Source organism: Miniopterus natalensis, chromosome 2 (assembly GCF_054644295.1).
Source record: "Miniopterus natalensis isolate mMinNat1 chromosome 2, mMinNat1.hap1, whole genome shotgun sequence".
In the NCBI taxonomy this organism is placed as follows: domain Eukaryota; kingdom Metazoa; phylum Chordata; class Mammalia; order Chiroptera; family Miniopteridae; genus Miniopterus; species Miniopterus natalensis.
The window spans coordinates 6,520,011-6,546,898 of NC_142082.1; the positions used below are offsets into that span (position 1 = coordinate 6,520,011).

The 26,888-nt window shown below is 41.8% G+C and overlaps 1 protein-coding gene across 1 annotated transcript in view; it reads left to right on the forward strand.

Annotated features, from left to right (window-relative positions):
- The window catches only part of TENM3 (teneurin transmembrane protein 3), a 539,046-nt gene that overhangs the window by 438,613 nt on the left and 73,545 nt on the right, over window positions 1-26,888 (forward strand). Inside the window, exon 12 of the mRNA XM_087814069.1 lies at window positions 4,998-5,183. Coding sequence (XP_087670195.1) covers window positions 4,998-5,183 — 186 coding nt within the window. The remainder of the gene's footprint in view (window positions 1-4,997; window positions 5,184-26,888) is intronic.

Below are 26,888 nucleotides of genomic sequence, written 5' to 3' on the forward strand. Positions count from 1 at the left end.
TGCACTTTCTTTAATGTCATTGTAAAGAAGGATCTTTCATTTCTGTGAAGCTCTTTGTCTTCTTAACTCTCAAGGCCTGTGGATAGCGTGGGGATCTAAGCACATGATCTCATAACAGAGAAGCCTCCATTAAAAATTACTTGACAATCGAAGGCTAAATATGATTATAGTAAAGGATATACGTGCGTAGGTTGTACAGTGGTTCTGCACTGAGAGTTTAATTATAATGCAGGCATATCTCGGAGATATTGCGGGTTTATTTCCAGACCACCACAATAACGCGAGTATTGTAATAGAACGAGTTGTAGTCTTTTCACTGGTGGAAGATCTTGCCTTCAGTTTGTAAAAAAAAATGCAACATCGAAAAGGCAGGTAGTAATCTAGTTTGGTCCAGTTCCTACTCCTCGCCAGCTGCGTGTGTGGCGCTGTGCTAGGCCCTGTGGGGATAAACGAAGAATCATCCTGCCTGTAGGAGACTGGCTTTCACATTTCTGACCTAAATAACCTACAGTCTTAAATCCATTTTTACTCGTGACCTAGTATACATATTCATGCGTACGCTCACGTAACTGACGCAAGAGCTTTCCAAAGTGGTACACACTGATACCTTTTTACCAGCCTGTTCTACTTTTTTTTAAATTCTGGTTGCAACCCATGAATTAATTTCGTGGCCCGTTCATGAGTCCCGCAGTTTGAAATGAGGCTGTTCTACTCTAGAAAATTACAGCATCGCTGGGGAGGTAAGGGGGGACACACATGAAATACTTAGAAACCAGCACGTTCCAGTGTAAGTTTATTGAGTTTCACGTGGGAAAATTTGCTAAATTCAGTCAACACCCAGAGAGCAATGTTGCCTTGATGCATATTGAAAGTTTTCAGAGACTTTTATTAACACGCCTTACCTTCTTTTAAAGACTGTAGTGAGCGTAGGGGTGGGGAGGAATGCTTTTTGACCCTGGGAAACTATTAGAAAGTACGTAAGAGCATGAGCTCTGAAATCAGACGCTGGGTTCATATCCAGTCCCTACCGCTTAGCTGGGTAACGGCAGGCAAATGACCGTACGCTTCAGTCTGCTTACCTCTAAAATGGGTTTAATCATACGGCATTCTCCGCAGAGATGCTGTGGGAATTACCTGAAGTAGTGCACCTGCAGCACTTAGTACAGGGCTGAGCTCGTAATAAATCCTAAGTACAGTTACCAGCACCACTACTGTTAGCAAAGATCAACCGTGAGAATGCCCACGGGCACGGGACAGTGAGGTCAACGTGGGGCTGCGCCCAGTGGCGGGGGAAGAAGCAGTTTCCACATGAAGGCTTAGATCGTGGGGCGTTGGCTGGTGGTAGGGGTGTGCGCCCGCTCGCGTGGTGAGACCAGCGTTTTGGGACGGCCCTGGAGATACTGTGTAAGTGTCCGCGTATGAACAGGGAGGCGCTGGCGACCGGGAGGCAAGGCAGAGAGCTTTCCCCGAAGAGAGGCAAGCAGAGCGCGAATCGGTCTGTAGAAAGGAACAAGATAAACCCGAGGGACCCATACAGGCAGAGCAGACAGGGCTTGCGAAGGAAACAGAGGTAGATGTTGGTGAGAAGAGCGGGCGGTCGGAAACAAGGAGGCCACGGTGTGCGTGATGGAGTCGGCAGGATGGCGCGGTGGCCGTGGGGACGTGAGTGAGACGCAGAGGTGGTGACTTCTGCTCGGGTGCCCAGACTATCCGAGCAAAAGTAAATAATACCAAGAAGAGGAGGAAAACTGAGGAGGAAGGCGGGAAAGTGGAGGACGGGGCCTGGAAGAAGAGAGAAGCTTGGGTTAGGCCTGCGTGACTCCTGGAGCAAGTCGCCTCCGCTAGGGAAGGGGGAGTGACGCGGGAACCCGTCGGATCAGGTCGGGTCGCAGGCGGCCTGGGAGGACTCACTAAAGAGCTTTCGGAAATCCTCGCCAGCCAGCACTTACCCGGCAGGGTGCGTGGCTTTATTTTAAATAACACGCTAACTTGTTTTGTCAAACTCTGTTCTTCAAAATGCATTTTATAACGACAAGAATCAAAACAGGCACTTTAGTTATTGCTGTTGAGTTTTTATTTACATTTCCAGCTTTCGTGCTAAAAGAAAAAAATGCATCCCACAAAGATATCCTCTTAAAGTTTATAGACATAATCACTTGTGCAGTAAAGCCGCTAGCTCGGGTCCCTTCTGCCGCTCTCAGTAAAGTAGGCATAATAATCCTGGTTATAAAGTAATACTTGTTTGAAATACGATCATTCTGATGTGTTTCTTGCAATCATACAAGTAAGAAAGGAACAGCAAAATAGCCCCTTTTTTGTTGCATATAAAGTTATTTAACATTACCTGAATTATTTTATAAAGGATAGTTTGTTGTTTGTTTGTTTATTTTTAATCCTCACTGGAGGATATTTTTCCCATTGCTTTTCAGAGAGAGTGGAAGGGAGAGAGAGAAACATTGATGTGAGAGAGACACGTTGATTGGTTGCCTCCCGCTCCCGCCCGGACGGCCTGGGGCCGAACCTGCAACCCAGCTACATGCCTTGGCTGGAATGGAACCCTGGACCCTTCAGTCCACGGGCTGACGACGCTCTAACCACTGAGCCAAACCCTTCAGGGCTGTAGTTTATATTAAATAACTCTGAAGACTATTCAGTCTTCTTCATAAAATGATATTGCTGCGAATAGCAAAAAAAGATATAAATGTTATTCAAAATTTTAAATTAGCTGCCACAATCACATATCATTATTTTACATATTTAGACTAATTAATTTTTATGCTGATGTGTAATTACTTATCTATTGGAAAATCTGACTTTTCCTTTATACAGAATGACTTCGTCCTGTTTGTCTCTATCTCCAGCACAAAGCAGAAACTTGACATATATTAAACTCTCAATCTATAGAGTTGAACAGTAAGGATAGTACTGTTTTTGGAGGAACGTAAGCACTGAATATACTTTGCTATTAGGCTGCAAAAAAAGACAGAAAACGTATTTAAAATTATTAGTAAAGATCTCAAACATGCATATACACATCCCGTGAAAATACTGGATTCATGTGCCTCAAATTTATCTACATGTTGCCCAGTTCTCAAAGTTTACGAAAACGTTAATTCATATTTGTGACTTAACATTTGCTAGCTGTATAATTCTGAATTTCTTACCGAATCCTAAAGCAAAACACTTCACCAGCTGCCTCTTCTGCAGTTGTGAAACAACCTTCAGATATCTGAGTCCAATAAGAGAGTAGACTTTACAGCCAAAGAAACATTTGGTGAAGCTGCTGAAAGAGAAGAAATGAATTATTTCCCTCAGAAAGTTTATGGTGTGAAAGCAATAGAACTTTCCTCTATCTTCATCAGCAGTTTGCCCATTAATTAGCCCTCCAATTCCACTGCAATTAAATTATCTCTAATTAATAAGTTCATTACAAAGATCGACGCACCTTGCTCAAAGCTAGTGTGCTAGACGCTGATAAACACCTTCGCCCTAATGAAACATCGATTAGATGGAAGAAAGAAACCTCTCTCTTCTGGAGCCAAGTTGACGTTCTGTTCCTGTGAAGTTAATCAAACCACCTTAGATCTCTTAATCAAAAATTTAATTCAAACGAGATAGAAAATGTGGCATGAGAAGCCGTGGCCCGCTCTCCTCCAGTTAATAGTCCTGGCTGTTGTTCATAAGAAATGTTACAACTCTCACGGTGCCTTGAGAGGGTGTTAAAAATTCAGCAGCACTTTGAGACAGAGAAGGACGGTGTCTGAGAAATGTTATTCGGGCAAAGAATGGGGAAAATAGGAACATGGGACTACATGAAGTTACCATTTTTTTAATTTAAGAATAAGGCTTATAGTCCACTTTCTGTTTGTTTGAAATGATTTCAGGGTTTTAGTGTTCAGCATTTTTAGTGCAAAAAAACCAAAACTAAACAACAGTCTTTCAATCTTAGAGAAAAGTGATAATTTTATTTAACTTGTAAAAAATAAAACACCCTTCCAAGTTGTCTCTCTGTGCCTCTCCCTCAATTGGATCTAGTAAAAGAAAGCTTTTTAAGAAAAAAACAATTACTTCTGACACCTGAATTCTTTTTTAAAAACCTAACCTATGATTATAGTTTTAAGTCTCTTGTGCTCCTTTCAGTAATTCCAGTCATTGAAAACCTTGTTTTTGAAACGACATAGTCAGTAGGTATGTGATTAACCTGCTTTTCCACTTTGGTTTTGCTAAGCAGCTTTTATCTGTCAACAATACAGATTCACTGAAAAGGGAAACGCAATTTCTTCTGTTTACCCAGCACGCCTGTGCTTCACAAGCAAGCTAGTGTGCACACAATGCTCGATGCTTTTTAATAAAAGTTTCCGAATATTTTTAAATTTTAAACTGGAGGATTAGAAATAGCACCTTTTCCATTCTTGCTGTAGGGGTGAAGCCCAGCTGCTGTTCGTCGCCTGTTAAACCCTGAAATAATTCACTAATTTAATATTAATTTGATGTAGTAACACGTGTGCGTGCGTCCTTGACTATCCAAAGATACTCTCAGATACATATGTGTGTGCGCACATGTGTGTGCATTTTCTTCTCTTTATGAATCGTGTTTTTATTGGTAGCCCGTGTGCACATGTGTCTACATACATAGACAATTATTATAACAAAATTGTCATGTGTATTTCACGCACAATTGTATAATATAGACAATTATTTATAACAAAATTGTTATGTGTATTTCACACACAATTGTATAATATAGACAATTATTTATAACAAAGTTGTCATGTGTATTTCACGCACAATTAGTGCAGCATATAAGATTAAATAATGAACGAAAAAGTGACCTTCTACCGTTTATATTCTTAGTGGTGGACTCTGAATTCATTTAGTGTATAAATACTCGTGATTTGTTTCCAGTGACTGTTTTTCACTTTCACAAGGCCTATTCATTCCCCTTCTCACTGCCTGCTGCTCTTCTCTCCTGCCCCAACTCCCCTTTCTCGATATAGAAATATGCTCCGTGGACTGCGGCGCCCACGGTGTGTGCATGGGAGGCACGTGTCGCTGTGAAGAAGGCTGGACAGGCCCGGCGTGCAACCAGAGAGCCTGCCACCCTCGCTGCACGGAGCACGGGACCTGCAAGGACGGCAAGTGTGAATGCAGCCAGGGCTGGAATGGCGAGCACTGCACCATCGGTAGGCCAGCCCCTCCGTGCCCCTCCCCGTGCCACGAAAGAGCTCGTGTTTGCTGGCTTTCTACTTTAGAAAGCAGCAAACAGGACAAGCCAATGCACACTCATAGACACAGACAACGGTGGTGGTTACCAGAGGGAAAGGGGTTGGCGGAGGTGGTAAAGGGGGTCAGATATATGGTGGTAGAGAAGTTTTGACTTTGGGAGGTGAACACACAGGCAATATACAGATGGCGTATTATAGAATTGTACACTTGAAACCTTTATAATTTTATTAGCCAATGTCGCCCCGATACATTTAATAATTTTTTTTATTTTAATTGCAAAAAAGAAAGAAAAGCTAGTATCTTCTCATTAATTTTTAGCCATCTTTATTAAAGAGGAATTAGGTTTTTTTGTTGTCTTTTTAAATATATTTTTTATTGATTTCAGAGAGAGGAAGGGAAAGGGGGAGAGAGAGAGAGAAACATCAATGCTGAGAGAGTCATTGATCGGCTGCCTCCTGCATGCCCCCTGCTGGGGATCAAGCCCACAACCCAGGCATGTGCCCTGGCCAGGAACTGAAGTGCGATCTCCTGGATCAGGTCGATGCTCAACCGTTGAGCCACACTGGCCGGGCAGGAATTGTTTTTTAAGTAAGATTATCACTTACAATGGCAATTTAGTTCTTTTTAGAATAACTGACATCCGTATGAAGTATAAGGAATTTTTATTCATTGTTGTTTGTGGTGGCTACAAAAATTGATGCACATAAAGATGATTTCATTTCTTACCTATAAATAAGCTTTCATTGGACATTACTTTTTAATGTTCCATCTTGCCATTGCATAACCAAAACAAAAATTTTATTTTTAAAAAATGTCTAAATCTGTGGCCTTTTTGGCTTCTATAGATTCCAGGAGAATTACACATCTTTGCACTTGTCAGTTACCTAGTACCCACATCTTCAAGGTATTCAGTGCCTTTTTTTGCTTTTACCATTTGAGTCACTCAACTGAAAACATTTAATTAAAGAAAATACAGCAAAAATTAGTTCAGCTGACCCTTGAACAACATGGGTTTGAACTGTGCAGGTAACTGGTATGTGGATATTTTTCAATAAATCCTTATACTGTCTGATCCATGGTTGGGCGTCTGTGGATGCAGAGGGCCGGATATATGCATTGATCTACACAGTTTTAGAAGGGGACAGGAGCATTGAAGAGTTTGGTATCTGTGGAGGGTCTTGGAACCAATCCTCCTTGGATACTGAGGGACAACTCAAGTTTTTAGGGAGTCAGGAGTTATATGTGTATTTTTGTCTGTGCGGGGTCGGAGCCCCTAAGCCAGGCATTATTCAAGGGTCAACTGTAATCAGTTTCTGCCTCGCTTCAATGAAAGTGTACAGTATTCATTATAAATGGCACAGTCCTGCAGAAATTTCGTCATTTGAGGTAGTGTTTCTCCACATCGTTTATGTCTGTAGGATAAAATTCGATAAAGCTTTCAGGGGATGTCTTGATATCTAAAGCAGTTTCTTCTTCCAGTGCACCTGTAAGTATTACGTCTTTCGCTTTTTTTGCTTGCAGGAATTGGTCAGCCAGGAATTTTTCCATGGGAAAATTGCAATCACATACAGTGTATAAACTGTCACAGTTGTGTCTTTATAAAACGTCATGAGGCTCTTTCTGATCGTGCTGACACCCCTGACATTTGTTTCAAGGATCCCACTACCGCCCCCACATACGGTTGAACCAACTAGCCGAGGTCACGGGACCCAGGGAGGCTCTACTCACGGCCATATAGTTACCAGAAAGGGACATGAGTTAGCAGGGGGTGTCGGGAAACCCACACACAGATGTCCTGTGTTCTTCCTGCCCCAGGAGAGGTCACATACAGCGTGCCTCTCTCCAGTAATGACATGCGTCAACCTGTGCCGTTTTTCTGCCCAGTGAAGCCCCTTGGAGACTCCGAGAGTTAAGGTTTTGATCGGGGCTGCTCCAACAGGTAGTCTCTGTCGGCTACGACAAAACCACCAAAATTCCAGGCTCTCCGAAGAAAAGCAGGTGTTTAGGGCTTCGGGTGTGCAAATTAACCTTATCGGTGTAAGGAACATCCAGCTCTCCAGATGCCAGCCAAGGCCAGCCCAGCAGACTTCTAAAGGTCGGGCTCGTTACGTTGCCTCTTACCTGAGAAACATCCTCAGGGTTTCCCTTGTGCAGTGTGCTTACTGCCCAAACCTGGGGACACGTGTTGTTCTAACGAGATCGACGGCAAATGCATACTCACAGCACTTGCGGGGCGCTCGCTCACCCCCACCGTGTTGTGTGGTTTTCCCCGCCACTCCTCTCCGAGAGAGGCCCCGCAGGGCAGTGGCTTCCTGGGGTTCATGGGATCCGCGTTAAGGCAGAGAAAAGTTGACAACCACAGTTTGTGTATCTTCCTGTGGGCACGCAGAGGACAGTGTGATACCCCGTGACCTAACAGCTCCATGCCCAAATTCCAGAATGCCTGTCTACCCGAGGAGGGCAGGAAAGGGCTCTGCTCACACCCGCTCTTATCTTATAACCCCACCCACTCCATAGCCAGCCAGCAGTGAACTGATTCTAGTCGGGGGGGGGGGGGGGGGGGGGGCAGTTTACATACTTGACTGCATGTATGTATCCCAGGAAGTACAACAAAACACACGTGTACCTAGCTTAGAAAACCAAGACGTACACTATAAAGTTAATAGGTATAAAGTTAATGGGCAGATTTAACTTGCCAATCAACAGTTACTGAATCCTACTGTGGTTCTCACTGACCTTGGCAATATTTCATGGTTCGTTTCTCCCCCTTGGGCTGTTCTTGAGCAACTTCTCAGTTGTGTGGGCAACAGAGGGGTTTTTGTTCTAATGCAGCATGTCTTGCTGTGGTGCTAAGGATTCCATTTCTGCCGCTGCATTTAATTTTGCAGCTTTTTGTCCGTATAAGTAACAATGTGGAAATGAAGGGCCTGTCTTATTTAAAAATAAATCCTAGAAGTGAACCTTTTTAAAGATGTAGGGAACCTTTAAACCATTGTTTTTGCTCTTTTGTGCGATTAGAGCTGTTGCTCCAGATCTTGGCACATAGAGATCCCACTGGCTTTCCCCGTCTGCTCGCTACCTGCGTATCTGGCCACGGGACGCCTCGGGGCCCGTCTTCAAGGCGGCCTTTGTGAGGCCCTAATTAAACAGCCCAGGGAACCACGCGTGTCCTCGCATTCCCCGTGGTTACTGCGCTGTGCGTTTCCTCCATTTCAGCGCCCAGGCACCTGACTGGAAGCAGCTGCCACTTTAGGAGAGAATATTCATAAATCAGCAAGGTGTTTTTTCTTTTTCCGTATTATGTGCCATCTCATTGAATACAAGCAGGGAGGTTAATTGAAAAAGCAGTGGAGAAATTAAACAGAAGCAGACAAGTTCCCAATAGAAAGCAAAGAATATTCTCCATTAGTCTTCATACTATCTTCATAGCTGTTTATAAAACCGTAGGCATTTTGGTGGTGAAATAGGTTGTGGATCTAGAGTATTCACTGAGCACACCGCCCACCTGGAAGGATCCCGTCCTGACAGTTTTCTTGGTGTGTTCGTATTTCCCCCCCCCATGATGAATCACCTTTTCGGGAAATTAGGCATATTCGTCCTCAGGTTCATTGTCCCCAAGATCTTCGTCCTCTGGGTTAGACTTTGACTCGAGACGTATGCAGATGGGAAATGAAACACAGGAAAGCCTACTTTTAGCAGTATTACAAATAAAATAAATATCTCTTCCTTCCTCCCCAGAGAAGCATTTATGATTGTTGGATCCTTTCATAAAGAATACGTTACATGATTGAACCACATCAAATAAGCACCCGCAGTTATTACCGACATAGTTTAACAGGCCTAGCGCTGTTCCCGATGCTCAGATACCATATGCTTCACCCTTTGTATGCGACCATTCCACTAAAGGGTCAAATGGTTATCACGCCCATGTTCCTGCCTCTGTTCTTCATGAATAGGAAAGATGTCAGAACACTTAGAGGATCCAAAAGCAAGTTAAAAAATATGAAATATAATTAAGTGGTTTATAAATGATAGTTGGTATAAATTGGAATATTGTATGGCTGACTTTATATTTAAAAAAACTTAAACAGATTCATATTGTGAGAGTTGAGGTACATGAGGGGGAAATCCGTGAGCTGGGTGACTCTTGCCTTGGCCTAACTCAGTAAGTTCACTATGAATGTATTGAACTGGAACCAGACTCTGTAATCACGTCACGGCAACTCTTTTCTTCTTGTTTCACAAAAGAGGGGAAAACTGCTTATCCAGTTGGCCTGGGGCTGGAGTTGTTTGGCCTGTGACTAAAGTTGATGGGCCTGTGGCTGGAGTTGATTGGCTGTGACTGGAGTTGGTTGGCCTGTGGGTAGAGTTGATTCACCACATAAACAATGTGAATGTCATGTGGGACTCTGATGAACAGATGTGTGTAAGTAGAATCCATAACTTTTCCATGAAATGCTAACAATATCCTGGGCAATGATAAATCCCAAGTGCCAAATTTTGAGTATTACTAACCTGTAGCTTCCCCAAGAACTGTTCTTTTTAGCATTTGCTGAAAAATTTGCCCCTACAGCCATCCATTTGTTTCTATGAGCATTAGAGGCGGTAGGTGAGATTGGACCTGCAGGGAAAGAGGGTGGAGATGGAGCCACACATTTGATTGTTACCTACTCACCAGGGAGGGTTGTTAGGAAGGTAAAGAAGTGCAAATCTTGGCAGAGGGAGAAATGGTTTTCTGGAGGCTGATTGACATTTTCCATTTCACCACAGACAGAAATGGAGAAAATGGGTTTAATTGTTTAAATGTTGGTTAGAGAGAATGCAGAACCTTAGGTTAGAGAACATTTAAATCCTGGATCAAGATCCCAAAGAAATTTTTGCATCTCCACTCCAGTAAGCTTTAGCAGTGCCACGTTATTTAGGCGTGAAATGTGGAGGGTCTGTATGTCCTTTTTGTCAGTTTGTTGAGTGTTTTTTTGGAGAGGCGTGTTTTTTTTAAATTCTTTCCATCAATCCTCCAGTAGTGTCCCTGTCTGGAAGCCCCTCGACGTCTCTTGCAATTTTAGAGTTTATTGACAATTTTTGCTTTATTTGGGAAATTACTAGATTTAAGCATGGGGTTCCCTTGTTCTCAATTTCATTCAACTTTTATTTTTATTTTTCCTGTGGCATTTGCATGCCTGAGTTACTTTTCATTTGAAAATTTATTCATTTCTTTATCCATTAAGCAATTATCGATCATCTCATCTGGGATGTTTGAATACTACTCCTTGTAAAAGTCAGTGTAACAGAATGGGAAAAAAAGCATAGGCTCTGAAATTTCAGAGATATGTTTTCAAATCAGTTCTGTGACTTATTCACTATAACTTGTGTCTTAACTGTTTTATTTTGTTGTTGTTGTTAATAGTTTGTTGATTTTTAGAAAGGAGAAGAGAGAAAGAGAAACATCCATGTGAGAGCATAACATGGATCGGCTCCTCCTGCAGGCCCCCCACCAGGGATGGAGCCCACAACCTGGGCATGTGCCCTGACCAGGAGTCGACCTGGCCTTTTGGTGCCCAGGATGACACCCAACCAACTGAGCTACAGCAGCTGCTTTGAACCTGGGTTTTTTTCCAAATGTAAAATAGCTGTAATAATGCCTATGACATGAGATTTTGAAGTAGAATATTCCATTTAAGAGCTTTTGGAATTTGAATCCTTGCCGAACCATTTACCTAGCGCTAGCCATGGCCTTGGTAAGTCATTTAACCCCTCTTCCTATGTTTTCTCACATGTGATTATTATGTATCTCATAGGGTTGTTAGAGTCAAATGAGATACTAGGTTGTAAGTCACTTTAATTAAAGTACGTAGCAAATAGCGTTTAATAAATTAGTTTCTAATTTAATGTTAAGGATGAATGAGCAAATGGCAGCCCAGTCAGTGTTTTGGGTGCTGAAGTTTAAATAAAACTAGAAATAAAACAAAATTTCTGACCAGTGAATTTGCTTGAAAGAGTTAATGAGCCCTGGCCAGGTGGCCCAGGTGGTCGGAGCTTCCTCCCATACACCGAAAGGTTTCAGTTGCTACCTGGTCAGGGCTCATACCTCAGTTGCTGGTTCCATCCCCAGTCAGGGTGCTTATGGGAGGCAACTGATCGATATTTCTCTCGCGCATTGATGTTTCTCGCTCTCACCCCCCTGCCTTCCTCTCTCTCTAAAATCAATAAAAACATATCCCCGAGTGAGGATTTCAAAAAAAAAAAAGTTAATGTAATTTCCTTTTCATTGTTAAAAACTAAAACCTAGCCTCAGGATGCATATGACTTAACAAGAATTTAATGCAGGAGTGGGCAAAAGTAGGTTTATAATTGTTCATATACAAAATAATACAATAATTAATAAATAGTAATACAAGAATAAACTGTTTTGGGTACTCACAACTGGAAGCCTGCTTTTGCCCCACCCTGTCTGTTCTGGTTGGGGTCAGAGAGAAAGTGCCGTTTAAAATCTTGGAGATGAGAGAGAGGTGGAGTCTGTCCTGGTATTTTCCTTCTAGTAAAATCTCAAACACAGAGTTGTTTATTGAGCTACATTGATTTTCATGTACTTTCAGGCAATTCAGATGGAAATTCGGCCTGGGGGAAATCCTAATTCCTTTAAGCTACAAAAGACTAGCTATTTGTTTTTATTCTAATTCTTTAGTACACTGGGAAACAAGATCATTAATGATCACAGAGACATGCTTTGTTTGTTCAGAAAAAACTTAGACCTGCGGTGCTCAGCATACCGCTATTAAAACCGGCTGCTTTGGGCTTTGGGATGCTGGCAATGAGAGATTGGAAATGAAATACACACAGTTGGGGAGTTTTCTACTGAACAATGTGGGGGTAAAAGAAAGATCAGAACTATAGCAGGGCGGACAAGCTTAGGTTTGTTCTAATTTTCTCAGGAAAATGGCAAAAGGATCGCATTTTAGTTAAATTTTTAAAAATGGGTGACAATTTTGAAAAAAAATGACACTGATAGATGTTTCACTTAGATTACAAAATCAATACTCTTTGAAACTTTTGTAATGTTTCCAAATTGATAATCGTATTTATAATAATATAGACTATAGAAATTCTACATCTGTCTTTTTACATTTTTATTCAAACTTTGTAGCTCCCCTTATAAAGTGGATATAGGTTCGCACTTACACCTGCAAATGTTCGTCCTGGGGGATATTTGGCTTCACCTCTGTCCCTGTGACTTAATAGTTAAGAAAGGATTTCTCATGCCACCTGCCTGAGTCCTGACAGGGCTTGGGATGTGTTTATTGTGAAACTCATGTAGCTTAAGTTTTAGGGCTCCTCGCTTGCACAGGCCCCTTCTTAGATCTTGCGAGGGGACCGTGGGTTTATACGGTCATTTGTTTATATAAAATTTGCGCGTCAGTTACCTTTGTCTCTTTCCACTCCCAAGTTTCTTCCCATCACACTTTTCCTGGTGTAGGATGGCTCTGGGGTGACCGGCACTTGGAGGACTTAGCCAAGGAGACTTTGAGCTGGGGTCCGTTTAGTCTCGATGTAGTCGGATGTATCTGAAGTGTGAAGTCCTTGCTGTCTGTGGTAGTTGCTGCTGGCCACCCAGGGATGCTCCTGCCACCCGCTGACTCACCTGATGACATCAAAGCTCAGGGTCAGAGGTTCTGTGAGGCTGTGAATGTGTCCTGTGGGGCCCTGCTCAGGAAGTAGAGACCTAGTCTAGGAGAGGACATTTGAAATGTAGAGAAACTAGTAAATCTGTAGAAAATGCTGCCTCTCGTCAGATTCATTGCAAAATGCCTGATCCAAGCAGTCTTCTCCTGTCAGAAAGATACTTGATTATGGAACTTACACACTTTTCTCTTCGTGGTGAATATTTTGAGGAATTTATCAAAATTCCTGCATCTGTAGGACACAAGCCTGTAGCAGCTCCGCAGGGCGCACAGCCACGCCTGTTAGCATCTCATGTATCCGAGCCCTGGGAACATGACCGGAAAGAGTTCTTGTTTATTCTCAAAGTCCCGATACCGACAGACAACATAAACTCAATAGTATTCCGCTTGAGGACATCACGGCACGGAAGGTTAGTTTATCATATGATAAAAAGGCTTCCCGAATTGGCAGTAATGCCAAAAACTTATATGGCATTACTGATAACAAATTTTGAAGCCTAATGAAACTTTTCTAAACTATCAATAATGAAAACCATGTTAAACAATCACATTGAATAAAGCCTGAATTGTTTTTCTATTCTTGCCATAGAAAACATTACAAAGTCATTGTCTTTTAAGAGGCAGTGAGTAAGTATAGCCCACAGAATACAGGGAAAAATATTTATTAGAGATATGTCAGGTGCTCGCTTAAAAATATGCTTTTTTTTCTGATACTTGTGGTATTGATCAGCTTAAAAATTACAATATGTTGTGATATTTCCTCATTCTACATAATTCTGCACCTAATTTCATATTTATTATTTGGTATTTTTTCTTTTTTTAACTCTTCACCCAAGGATATGTTTTTCATTGATTTTAGAGAGAGGAAGGGGGAAAGAGAGAGAAAGAAACATCCCCTGGTCGCATCCCCCACACACCCCAAACCCACCACCCTGCAGTGCCCAAGACAGTGCTGCCAACAGCTGAGCCCCACCGGCCAGGGCTGGTGCTCTTTTCTTAAAGAGCCCCCCAGCGTAGATCATTTCAGATCACGCAAACCTGACCTGCCTCGGTGCCCAGCTCTGCTACTTGATAGCTGGGCGATCTCAGGAAATCACTTATCTGAGCCTCTATTTCCTTATCTCAAAGTGGGACTGAAAATAGGACCTGCCTCACTGAGTTGCTGAGAGTGCTCAGTGACTTCAGACGTGGAGAGGAGCCCTGAGCAAAACCTGGCACGAAGGAAGCACCTCGTAGGTGGTCCTTATTGCTACTGTGGTTGTTGCTGGAGTATTTGGACTGAAATTAGTAAAACGTTGACTGTGACTTACGTGTTTTTTTTAAGATTTTTTTTTATTCCTTTTTAGAGAGAGAGGAAGGGAGAGGGAGAGAGAGAGAAACATTGATGTGAGATGTGAATGGGAGCACCCTGCAGGGGTGGCCACAGCCCAGGCGGGTGGGGAACCGGACCGGCAGCCTTTTGGCGCAGGAGACCACCCCCAGCCCACCGAGATGCACCGCAGCTCTGCATTGATTCCGTGGTGAGGGTGGAAGGATTAGCCCGCGATTTCAAGGAATATCATTCCTCCCCACGAGGGCACATTAGTGTCCTTTCAGTGGTAGAATCAACCTCTGTTGTTTCTTGACTATGACAAGTTGAAAATTGCCTCTCTTCATCTTAAAACGGTTCCTTTTCCCCCTGCCTGCTTTGAAATTGCGAGTTTGGTTATGGTTGTTGGTCCATTCAGAAGCTACGGCTTGTCTCCCTGTTCATGGTTAACATAACTACGCTCACAGATTATGGGGTGAGTCCAGCCAGTCTTTTCTGTGCTCTTCCTCGAGACGGGTTCACTGACCCTCTCCTCCCTGAGTGCTCCTAGTGAAGCTGGAAAGCAGCTGTCTGAAATATGGCCATTATTCCTGGGGTTGGCAGACATGTGCCTTGGATAAATTAAGGAGCAGTCAAAGGAGGTCCATAAATATGAATACTTTGCCAGCTGCTTTTCCATTAAACTCTGTTGGTTGAATGAAATTAGGAAATAATTGTGTTGGTGGGGAATCTACCATATCCCAATGTAATATAGTGCCTTTCTCTAACAACAGAGCCTAATTTTTTTTCTATCCACCAAATTAGTTTTCAAGGTAATCTACATTGCAAATGGGCCGATTTGCATGAAAACTATGCCCACTTCTTCTGATTTGTCAACACCTCTTTTCTTAAAAAAAAAGTCTTTAGCATTAAGCATGGGTGGGTAAGACCATCTGCTTGCCAAGCTCGCCTGCAGCTCCGTCGCTTAACACGGGAGACAGGGTACAGCTGTTTAATTGTTACGGTGCAGAATGATTATCAGTCTATCCAGAATTAATATTTATATATGTGTGCATAGAAAGCATGTGGTTAAACATAAGTGATCTAATTGTGAGTGAATGGCATTAGGTATTCATTAATTAGTCCCCACATGAACAGTGAAGTGTAAAGTAATGCTTTTCACATACACTGCGACTCTTGGCTTTTAAGACGCGTCCCCGTAGTGGTTTATTATGCATGGGAGTGATCCACCCCAAATACATTGGCGTGTGCAAGGGGAAAATCACCACGTAGCTGCCATAAAAAGCAGAGAGAAAACTGTGTGTATGTGGTTTTTGCACACACCTTAACTCTTTCCTGCCCGGAAGCCGTCTCCCTGAATGGTGACCAGGGCAGGTACCTAGTGTCAGCTTGGATGTGCAGTTCTGGCTGCATGTACCCACGTGGCACCCACGGGGACTGCCACTAGCTACTGAGAGAGCTTTTCTCAGCCAAGCCTGGTTTCCTCCCGGATTTAGGAATGTGACACACGCATGCACATCCTTCTGCTACAAAAGTTAGCAACGTATATCCCATCACGTCTGCTTAAGTACATTTCAGAATGGAAATTTTTCAGCAGAATCACAATATAAAGATAGAAATATGCATGAAAATGTGATGTGTTAACTTCTCCGTTTGCAAGTACTTACCATGAAAGTGACTTGTATTTGGAGTTTGTGAGCAGATTATGTGAATACTTACAAAGATATTTAAACTTCTTTAGAAAGTATTCATTTACCTTGCTGAAATAAAATTACTAAGGAGGAAACACAAAGTGTGTAAGAATAAGTTGTGATGTATTTTTTAATGTTTTCAATTACAGTTTACATTCAATATTTTATTAGTTTCAGGTGTGCAGCGTAGTGGTTAGACAATCATACACTTCACACAGTGTTCCCCTGGTATTTCCAGTGCCCACCTGCAGCCATACATGGTTATTACAATGTTATTGATTATGTTCCCTATATACTGTATTTTTTTTGGTAACTACCGATCTGTACTTCTCAATCCATTCACCTTGTGATGTGTCCCTTACTCCTGGAGCTGAATCGAGCTTTGACTGGGAATAGCGCCTGGGCAGCCGCCAGGGCTGTATGTGAGAGGCGGAATGAGTAACCTCCTCCCACTAAAGTAGAGGTGCCCCCTCTGGCGCGGGCCTGCTCCTGTAAAGGTTCCCATTAAAGGGAGTGTATCTTGGGAGGCGCAGCAAAGGGGCACATCCTGGCGTGATTGGGGCCGAGTGGACCTCATGGCTCAGGAGGACAAATCATGGCTGTTCCAGGCTCCTTTCCTGAAACAGAGGTTTCTTCCTTCAGTCTCTTGAAAGATACCAGCTACTTCATGAGTTTGACTTTTATTAACCATCTCTGTTAATGGATTAATAGTACCTAATATTTATTGAGTGTTTACTCTGTGCTACCGCACAAGGCAAAGTTCTCTGCTTCCATTATCTTATTTAATCCTCACAACAACCTTATCAAGGAGAAGCTATTAAAATCTCCATTGGGGAACCCGGGCTCAGAGAGGGTATGCAACTCTTTTATTGATGCATAGCTAGTAAGTAACAGAAACAGAACCCAAGCCCACATGAGCCATTCCCAAGCCCATACTTTTAGCACTAGACAATGTCGCCTCCTAAATTACTTTTAAATTGTTTTGTGTGTACTTGTAGAGTGGAATTGGTGATATTTAAATTTTCCCTGTGATAAAGAGAAATTAATATCTATGTTTCTGTCATGAAAAGACTGGGCTGTCATAGAAGTGGATGCATTAATAATGTCAGTGATGTCTCAATAATGAAATGAAATTAAATGTCAGTTCTTTATTCAGGAAAATTTGAATTATAGCTGATAACGGGATGCATAGTTTGCCAAAATAAAAATAACAATTATCACAACTAAAAAGGTTTCAAGGAAAATCAGTTTATACAGTGAAGGATTTGAGAAATTGTAAACTAGTTATTAAAAACTCTACATAGTGCCTTCCAAAATTTACTTCCAGTATTTTTATCAGCTGAAGTTAGTAGTCTGAATACCATGTACAGACATTGACCATGGGAAAGCACAGAATGTGGATAGATGAATTGTGTAACCAGTATCAGCTCATGCAAAAAGGCTCAGACATGCCTGGGTTGCAGGCTTGAGCCCCAGTCGGGGGCGTGCAGGAGGCAGTCGATCAATGACTCTCTCATCATTAATGTTTCTATCTCTCTCTCCCTCTCCCTTCCTCTCTCTGAAATCAATAAAGATATATTTAAAAAAAAAAAAAAACTTAGTACCCAAAATACAACTGCTAAACATCTGTGCACACTCTCACCCACAAATAAAGACAAATTACACTCCTGTGAATCACCTTTGAAAAGAGCCATTTATGATTTTTCCAAAATGAATTACAATTTATTTTAGGCGAGTTAAAAGTATTGTTCAATTTTGTTCATTATTTTCCGATATCTTCAAGAAAACTAATAAGAGAAAGACCCCAGTATATTTTCCATGCTTATTTATAAGTCTTATTCTATACATTTTTCCTAAATTTCAAATTTTGTAAATAAGCAAAAGTAATGATGATAGACGAGAAATTCTACTCATTGATATTGACCTAATCCGTAGATCATTGTTGTGGATTCCTGCCATTAGATTTGCTAGTACTGCAAGATCACCAGTTCAATCATTGTCATAACCAGGTTCATTGTATCAAAATATCAAAGACCCAAATATTCATTTAGTGTAAAATATATTTGTTGTAATTTTTTACTTATTAGTGTTAAGAGCTATCTCTGGATAGTTGAATGCCAAAATTGGCGTGCTAAAATACACATCATCATCATTATTATTAATAATAATATATCTTTATTGATTTCAGAGAGAGGAAGGGGAGAGAGAGAGAGGTAGAAACATCAGTGATGAGAGAGTCATTGATCGGCTGCCTCCTGCACGCCCCCTACTGAGGATCGAGCCCACAACCCGAGCATGTGCCCTCACCAGAAATCGAACCTCAATCTCCTGGATCCTAGGTCGATGCTCAACCTCTGAGCCATGCCGGCTGGGCTACCTTTTTATATTTAATCTAGGAAATCCTAAGACAGTGTGATTTTGCTTATGTCATTCAGTGAACTCAAACAAGAAGTAACAATCTAGCCCTGGCTGGTGTGGTTCAGTTGGTCAGAATTCGGCCCGTGCACCAAAAGGTTGCTGGTTCGATCCTGGTCAGGGCACTTGCCCAGGTTGCAGGCTCCATCCCCAGTAGGGCGCATGCGGGAGGCAGCCCATTGATACTTCTCACATCAATGTTTCTCTCCTTCTCCTGCTCCCTTCCTCTCTCTCCAAAATCAATAAAAACATTTTTTTTTTTTAAAGTAAAAAGTGTAAAGGAGACATGGGTGACTAATGTTTATGTGTGTGGTCCAGTGGAAGAAATCACGCACATGCAAAGACTACACCAAACTCCTGTATCACAAGGCAGGTAATAGTCACTCTTCCCACGGGCCGTGGGGGCCCGCCCAGCAGTGTGCTGGCCGCGTGGAGCATTCCAGTTCTGTCCATTGTTAGACTCCATCCACAGCCAGGCGTGAAATTCTGAACTGAAGGGAAATACCAAATAGCATTCCGCCCAGTGTCTGTTCAAAGCTCTCTAGCTTGTAATGGCACTTTCTCAGCACTGCTGACTTTAGAAAATTCGGTTTATCTCAAAGCACCTTTTCCATAGAATGCAAATATTTCAAGGCTGACTTAACTCGGGGAAAATATTATTTCACTGTTTTGGAATGTCTTGGTATAAATAATGTTCCCAACCAGAGTGTGGTATTTTGCTTGGGTGGGTGTGTATAAAAAGCCATGTATTTGTACAGATAATTTTTACACCAAATTTCCAAACTACAAAAGGAGTAAAATATGTAGACTTTTGCAAACAATTTATTTGAAGCAGGTTTTCCCAAGTATTGCCGGTGTTGCAGGAGCAAAACTCTTTATGTTACACGTGCATGAACACACGCACACACACACACAGCCTTTCTTTACTGGCCCAGTCTCACTGACTAGTTGTTAAAATTCAAATTAACTGACTCTCCTAAATGGGATAAAATATTTTCGATGTTCTATGCTAATCTTAGGGTGAGAATTCTGTGGAGAGAGAGAACACTTTAAGGGGCTGAGTAAATTGTTTTACTGTGTTCAAAATTATGTCAGGGTCATAACCCTTTATGACACGGTAATCGGTAATAAAACAGTGCAGGGCGCACGAATTAAAGAACATGAAATCAATGGGTATGCGGCTCGCACGCTGATTTAGATGGCTGCTGATTGGAATAAATAGAGTTAACATGCACTTATTCTCAGACGGTAGCTTTTCTGCCATTCTACAGGAACTTGCATTTGCATAATCTGAGAAGGATACCTACTTACGGCTTTAATGAGATACTAATGTGAATCATTTGTTAAAGTCCCCATTATAAAGTGTTATGAAACACAATGCAAAATAAAAACGCGTCCTCGACTCCAAGGACTCAGTAGTCGCCATGGAGAGGAATAGGTCTGTATTTTATTACGTGCTCCTCTGATTAAATTATCCTCTCTTGAAGATGGGCCTCTAAGATGTATGTTATTGTTGTAATTAACCTGAGAAATATTTTCGGCATTCTGGATGCTGTGTTATTCGCCTGTGTCTAAGGCTACACCCGGGAGTCAGCTCAGGAGCCCGGTGAAAAAAATGCTGGACTCTTTAATATGCTCCATCCTAGCACACTGCCCACGGCCAAAGCACTGTGACTGGTTCATGACTGTACACATCAGTATATGCCGTCAGACCATCTATATTTTTCCCTTGTGAGCTGCCTAATGTGTATGTAACCAGCTTGGTTTGCCTGTGTTTCTTTGTGCTTTTAAGCATCTGTGAGAGTAAAAGGAAAGCATAATTAGAATTAATCCTTTCCATATACCCTCCGAATATCCCAGCCCGTCCCCACAGCAGGCACACACCTTCCTTCGCCCTTATTTTAAGTGAGCGCCCTTCTCTGGGACTACTTCTCAGCAGCTGTTCCTCACACAGCATTTATACCTCAACTGAGCTGCTTCTGTTCTTTCAGTTTTCAGACTCATTTGTTTTTCTTTTCCCTGGTTTTAATACCTTTCTTTTTCCCCCATTTTAATACCTTGCCAACTGGTTTTCCACACTGTGGGCTTTTAGCCCTTGGCGATCGTTTGTCTACTCTCAGCCACCAAAGCTTTTTTACCATTCCGGTCGTATGTCTGCTCTCAGCCACCACAGCAAGGAACCGTACGAATCTTAACTCTATTCATTCATGTATCAGTTCATAATTTCTCTTGTTTATCCTTCATAATCTTGCATGTTATGTATCACTGCTGTTTCAATGGAAATTAATTCCGACCAGTACGACACCCATGTCCAAATTTAATACGACCGCAAAGGGTTAAGACAGGTGACGACAGTTCTTAGAAAGCTTTCTTAGGTCTACATAAGGTACTCTGGTTTATGAGACTCTCAACAGATTCGTATTTCAAGTCAGTTTGGATTTTAATTCTATTTCCTGGTTTCTCTCCTTATTTGTTAATGTTGAATTAAGAATTTCCACATTTTTTTCATTTAAGTAAGTTTTTTTTGTAATCAAGTTTTATTTTTAAACTTATCTTTATTTTTGAAAATATTACAGATGTCCCCTTTTTTCCCCCCATTGACCCCCACCACCCCACCCCCACCCCCACCCCTGCCCCAGGCCTTCCCCACTCTGTTGTCTGGGTCCATGGGTTACGCATCTGAGCATATCAGTTCTTTGGTTAATCTCCAGTCCAGAAACAGGATGCTTCTAGCCTACCTGGCACAGGTCCATGGTTCTTCCAAGGTGTAATACAGCTTATCTGTTAATTGTCTGGGCTTTGACCTCAGCCTCCCTGGTTGGAATTTTGGCTTTGCCTCTTGTTCTCATTTTGACCTTGAGAAAGTTACTCAGTTTCCTGGGCCTCAGTTTCTTCATTTGGGAAGGAGGGAAGATGATGGCAGCACCGGTGAGCCCAGAGGGTGGTGGAGGTTAAGTCAGCTGAGCCATGTGCGATGCTTAGCGTAGCCGTCGGCACGTAGCAGCAGCTGGTAAGTGGCAGCTACGGCTGATTTTGCTGCCTGTCCTTGGGATGGATGGACCGGGCGAGGTAAGAGGAGCAGAGCGACCGAGGAGAGAGGACGGACGTTGCCAGTGAGGCGCTGCTCACGTTTGCTTCTTTCTTGAGAGGTGGCCTCTGTATTCATAGCATTTATCAAAAGCAGCCGGCACGCGTAAGACATACTAGGACCACCTAGTATGTGCATTTAATCATTTTATTCACACGTTAAGACTCCCTGCTGAGATGGGTAGTGAAAATACAGGGACTAGCGTGGCCACGGAGTTTTCCATTCCAATGGGGAGCATCTGCACACAGGCCCCACGTGTCTGTCGCTGGTCGAAGCCGCCTGTTTTCATGGAAGCTCATAAATGAAATGACCACAACTAGCCCTTGGCTCTTTGCTTTTTTGACGCCGACCCTGGTGTTCCTACTCCTTGGCTTCATCCATGAGAGTATGTAAGGGAAAGGGGGAGTCAGGTGACTAGAGGGAATGGAGGGAGTTGGGCTGCCCACAAATTTGAGAGAGAAGCAGATGACGCAACAAGATGTAGGTAAAATTTCCAAAAAGACACTGTTCCTCCCTAATCTGCATGTTAGGGTTAAAAACGGCACATCAAGACTGTGCGTGATCAAGGCCCCTCCGAAGGGACCTTAGACTCCGCGTCCATTACTAAAGGGGACAGACAAGAGAAAGTTTTGTGCCCACGCCCACCCACCCTCCCCAGAACATAGAGGGGGGGAAGATGGTAAGTAGGGGCCTTGGAAGGAGGAAGAAACCTTTTAAAAAAGAAGCACCTAGAGGGGAGTGTGTGAGAGGGATACGATACTAGTCATTGGCTTTGGTGATTGTGGAGGTTTATGGGCCAGTCATGTAATAATAATGTTTTGTTGAGCTATGAATTTTTTAATTTTTCTTTATTGTTGAAAATATTACAGATGTCCCCCTTTTTCCCCCATTCACCCCCTCTACCCCGCATCCCCCCCCTTAGCCTTCACCACACGATTGTCTGTGTCCATGGGTTATGCATATATGCATATAAGTTCTTTGGTTAATCTCTTGCCACCCCACCCAGCCCCACCTCCACCCCCCACCTTCCCTCTGAGATTCGTCTGTCTATGTTTTTAATGTACAGCAAGTAGACCCAGCACCTCCAATGCCTGGGCTTGACATGTATGTTCTGGGATAACTGTATATCTGAATGTATTTTGAAAGACAGTGAAGGCCAAGAAGTACCCCTTGCATTTAAAAAACCCTCACCTGCATCATGCCACTTCAGGGAGAGCCACCTGGCACTTTCCCAAGGAAGCCATGTAGATGACACCTCAAAGATGGTGATTCTACCCTGTGGGTTTGGGGAAAGAATAGCTGTGTAAATCCATGGAAGGTCAGGAATGACTGCGCAGTGTTTCTCAATCCTTTGGTCAATTTCTTTTTTTTTTTTTGTTTTTGAAACTCCCAAGAAGCATTGTGATATAGTGGTTGAGAGCAAGCTCTGGACCTTGCAGCCTGTCACCTTGCAGACTGCCCATCTCTCCCCTTCTCAGTTTCTCCATCTGTATTTACAGGATCAACTGTGTTGACACCATAGGGTTGTGGTCAAGATTAATGACAGAATAATACACAGCACATAGGGTGGTACCCATAGAACGCAAGCCTGTATTACCTTCAGGGCGCAAGGCTGGGGTCACAGTAGCTCAGGTGTGTCCCCTGGATTATTCCGAACCTGGTCTGAACCCGAGAAGGAGGCCTGGCCCGAGCTGGAGGTTCGGGACTCATTCACACATCAGCCAGCTGTTTGCAAGCGGCGAGTCCTGGACCGGAGCTCCTGGGGCGCTGGAGCCGCAGGCAGCATCCTGTGCTTCTGAGCCCGTGTGCCTTTTTTTCTGGGGGTTCAACCCATAACTTTCTCTACTTCTCTCATATCCGAGACCCCAAAGAGATTAAGAATCACTGTCTTACAGGAAATACGGTAATGCGCCCCCTTCTGTGTTCCACATGGGTCTTCTTAAAAGATAAATAATTGACCCTCCAGGGCAAGCACTTTATGAATACAGCATTTCACTGGAGAGCGGCTTTTTAAAGGCTCCATTTTATATGTCTAGCACTCGTTTTTATAAGAGTTTTCTCCTGTAAAACAAATTTAAAACTCCTGAGTAGATCAAATAGGAATGACTCTCCTTCGGTATCAGTAATTTTTTTTACGATTTAATGTGCATGTCAGCATTTGTTAGGCGTCTCAGTTTTTAAATATACTGTATTATCTTTTCGATGATTGTTCCTAGTGGCTTCTTACAGCATGCCTGCATTTTTCTGAGTATTTCGTGCAGTGGCTTAAAAAGGGATGTTTGTAGTGTGATGATTATTTTTAATCGTTATTTGAACCTTGTACATTGGTATCTCCCTTTGACTTCTGTATTATTTAGAACCAGGCTTTTGTGATGTTGTCAGAAACTTACCCTTCAAGGCCAAGTTGCAGGTGGTGGTTTGTCCCTCTTCCTACGTTAGTGTTAAACTCTCAGCCTCATAATTATTTCCTGTGATGTAAAATGCAAATTGAAAACTTTGGTATCTATTTTTCAGTACATATATTTTTCTTAGAGTCAGTGTTTAACTCTTTGCAAAACTTGTGTTAATTATTTTTCAAGTGTGAAGTAAATTTTGACCTTCCGTATATTTTAACTGTACTTTCTCATTTCAGCTTTACTTTCCATGTTCTCTTCACTCAGCGACAAACTTACCTTTACCACTGTTTTTCGATCCACTGTTTTGCATAATTGATTCTCTTTGTTAAAAATAGTGGGATTCGCTAGATTAGAAATAATTTATTCCTAGTGTAAATCTACTAATCCAGGTCTGAGTTAACTACATTCCTTAGTTTGGTGTGAAAGCAAAAGGCTTACTCTCCAACTACAATCAGTGCTATCAATTTTTAGAAACTAAGAATTCCCTCAGAAATACTATCCTATATAAATCAGGATTTTCTAGGAGCTATTAAGGGGCTCTACTAGATTATATAATGTGTAGAATGAATTATTAAATTCTATGGATGATGTTATTCAATATTACTTTCTTATTTTAATGTTTGAAAACGGAATTATATTTATTAAATTAGAATGTCAGAGTAATACCTAACACTGTTTCTCCCTCACCTGAATCCCCCCTGCAGTATAGTGTCAATTAGCTGTAAACACGCTTATTTTTCAGTGCAACTCAGGAGCCTCTAATGGAATCCTGTGGCAAAGTGAAGAATCCTTTTATATACACAGTACAGATGTGTCAAAACCGTTTATGGCTTCATTTATGCACGTGAAAGTACTACCGGACTTGAGAGCCTTGACAGAAAGTTCTAGTTAAAATCATTCTGCTAAGAATGCTGCTACCACTTGCACATGTCAGTAATGAAAATTATCAACATATGCATCTTTGAAAAGCAGTTTTAGATCATTAAAGATGTATGAATTTTGACAAAGCAAGCCGACTTGAGGCTTATTAAGACTGTGCTGGGTCTCTGCGTTGAAGGGGGAGAGGTATCTGTGCCTCCCTTCAAAAGGAAGGTGTAACCTAATCGTAACTCATGAAAAATTAAGTGGGTGGGACAGGAAAGACTCGGTCTTCATCCTGACTGTTCCTACCAAGCTTTTGTGAGAAACGGAGCCTGTTTCTGTAGGAATCCTGAGAAGAAGCAGGACCCTAGAACACTCCCTAACGGACTGGCCATGTGGCCCATTATTGCCCACCTTGCATGTAGTTACAGGCTGCTGAGGAATCATTTTCTACACAACTTACCTTTTTTTTAACTATTTACATGGAAATTAAATTTGCCCAAGGATTCTCAATTTCTTTTTTTCTTTTTCTGCTTATTTATTATCCATGAGAATTTGACAATTTGTAAATGTGCAGGTCACTTGAGAGAGAAGGTACCCGAGCGGATGTCTGGGTTTGTCTCTCCGGTGGGAGAGAGCCAGCGTCAGAGACGACAGGTGTTTTCTCCAGGGCTTGTGTGGTCGCTCCTGCCCTTCCCCTGTGGAGCCCTATGAAACTGCTCTCTTCAAAACAAACTTTTAAAACAATGATTTTCTTACCACCACTACCCCTCCCAAAAAATAAAATTTTGATTTTGTGTAGATCTCATACTTGTAAATTTCCAAAATTCTTTAGCAATAAAATATCAGTTCCAATTGCATCACTCTCCGGGGGGTATTGTGAACAGTCTGGTGAAGGTAGCGGTAGTTGACCTGCATATACGCCTTGAAAATGCGGAGTGTTTCCTGGAGTCGTGACTGCATTTGCTCAAACGTGAATCTATTGCATTTTGAGAAGCTCTGAGGTGCATCTCTGTCGTGTGATGTGAGTCTCATGTCAGCCGCAGCGACTCGATTTGCATGTAAATTCTGAAAATTTCCTTGTCCCATGTGACACTTCTGAAATGTCTGTCTGTTCTTTTCTCCTTTTTAATTTCTCAAGCTCACTATTTGGATAAGATAGTTAAAGGTACTGTATACTTGCTCTTTGTTGATGTTCCTACATATATATCGATATAACCATGTATTAGATTGCACTAGGTGTAAACATAGGTTGTTTCTCATGCATAGTTTTGTGAATTATGAGTCAGGCTCACATTATGTGAAATGCCTTGGATTTAAAGCATTGAGACTTAACTGTTTGTGTCTCATTTTTATAATTTTGGGTTATCACAGATTTCATTCCTATGTAAAAGGGCTTCATTGGAACTAAAAAAACTGAAGATAACAGTACATTTGCTGTTTTTTGTTTACTTTTTATTATTTTTCATTTTTGTTCTGAGATCTTCATTGTTGGCAATTCAGCTAATGAGCTTTAAATCCTAAATTAAAGTGTCACAGTTGCTCAAGTCTCTTATCACAGAATAAGGAATTGCCAATCTAAAGAAGATTTTGGTTAACCTATGTTGAGAGAAATCCCATTGATCCTCACATGAAAATTCTTTGGCTTTTTCTAAATGTCTCAAAAATACATGTGATATCATAATCTGTTTTGTTATTTTCTTAAAAAAAAAAAAAAAAAATATATCGTGCATTCTATAAAATAAACAGTAACCTGGCAGAAAACAGCAGATTCTCATGTCTTCAGTTATCCTAGAAATAGGTGAAAAGTCTTTTTTCCAAAGAGAAAAATTCCCTTTCTTCTAGATTACCTATTTTCTATTCCTTGTTCGTGCTTTTCATTAGAATATGAAAGTATTCATGGCAATACCCAGGCTTTCATATAATAACTCCTGAGTATACCCAGTCAGCTGCTTCATCTCTTTGTCAGTGGGGCAATTCAACCTTTCTTTTTCCTTAAAAAACAAAACAAAAAAATCCATAAAGAAAATTCTCCTTTTACGTATTGAATAACCTAGAAATGCAGACAATAATTGTCTGAAAGAAAAGAAGCAGCAAAATTAATCTCATCTCGACTCGATGGTACCCATAACTATAGTTTTATTACACCTGCCACAAGAGACTGCCAAAATATCCTTCTTTCTGTTAACTCTAATCCTAAGAGACAGAATATCTCTTTGAGAT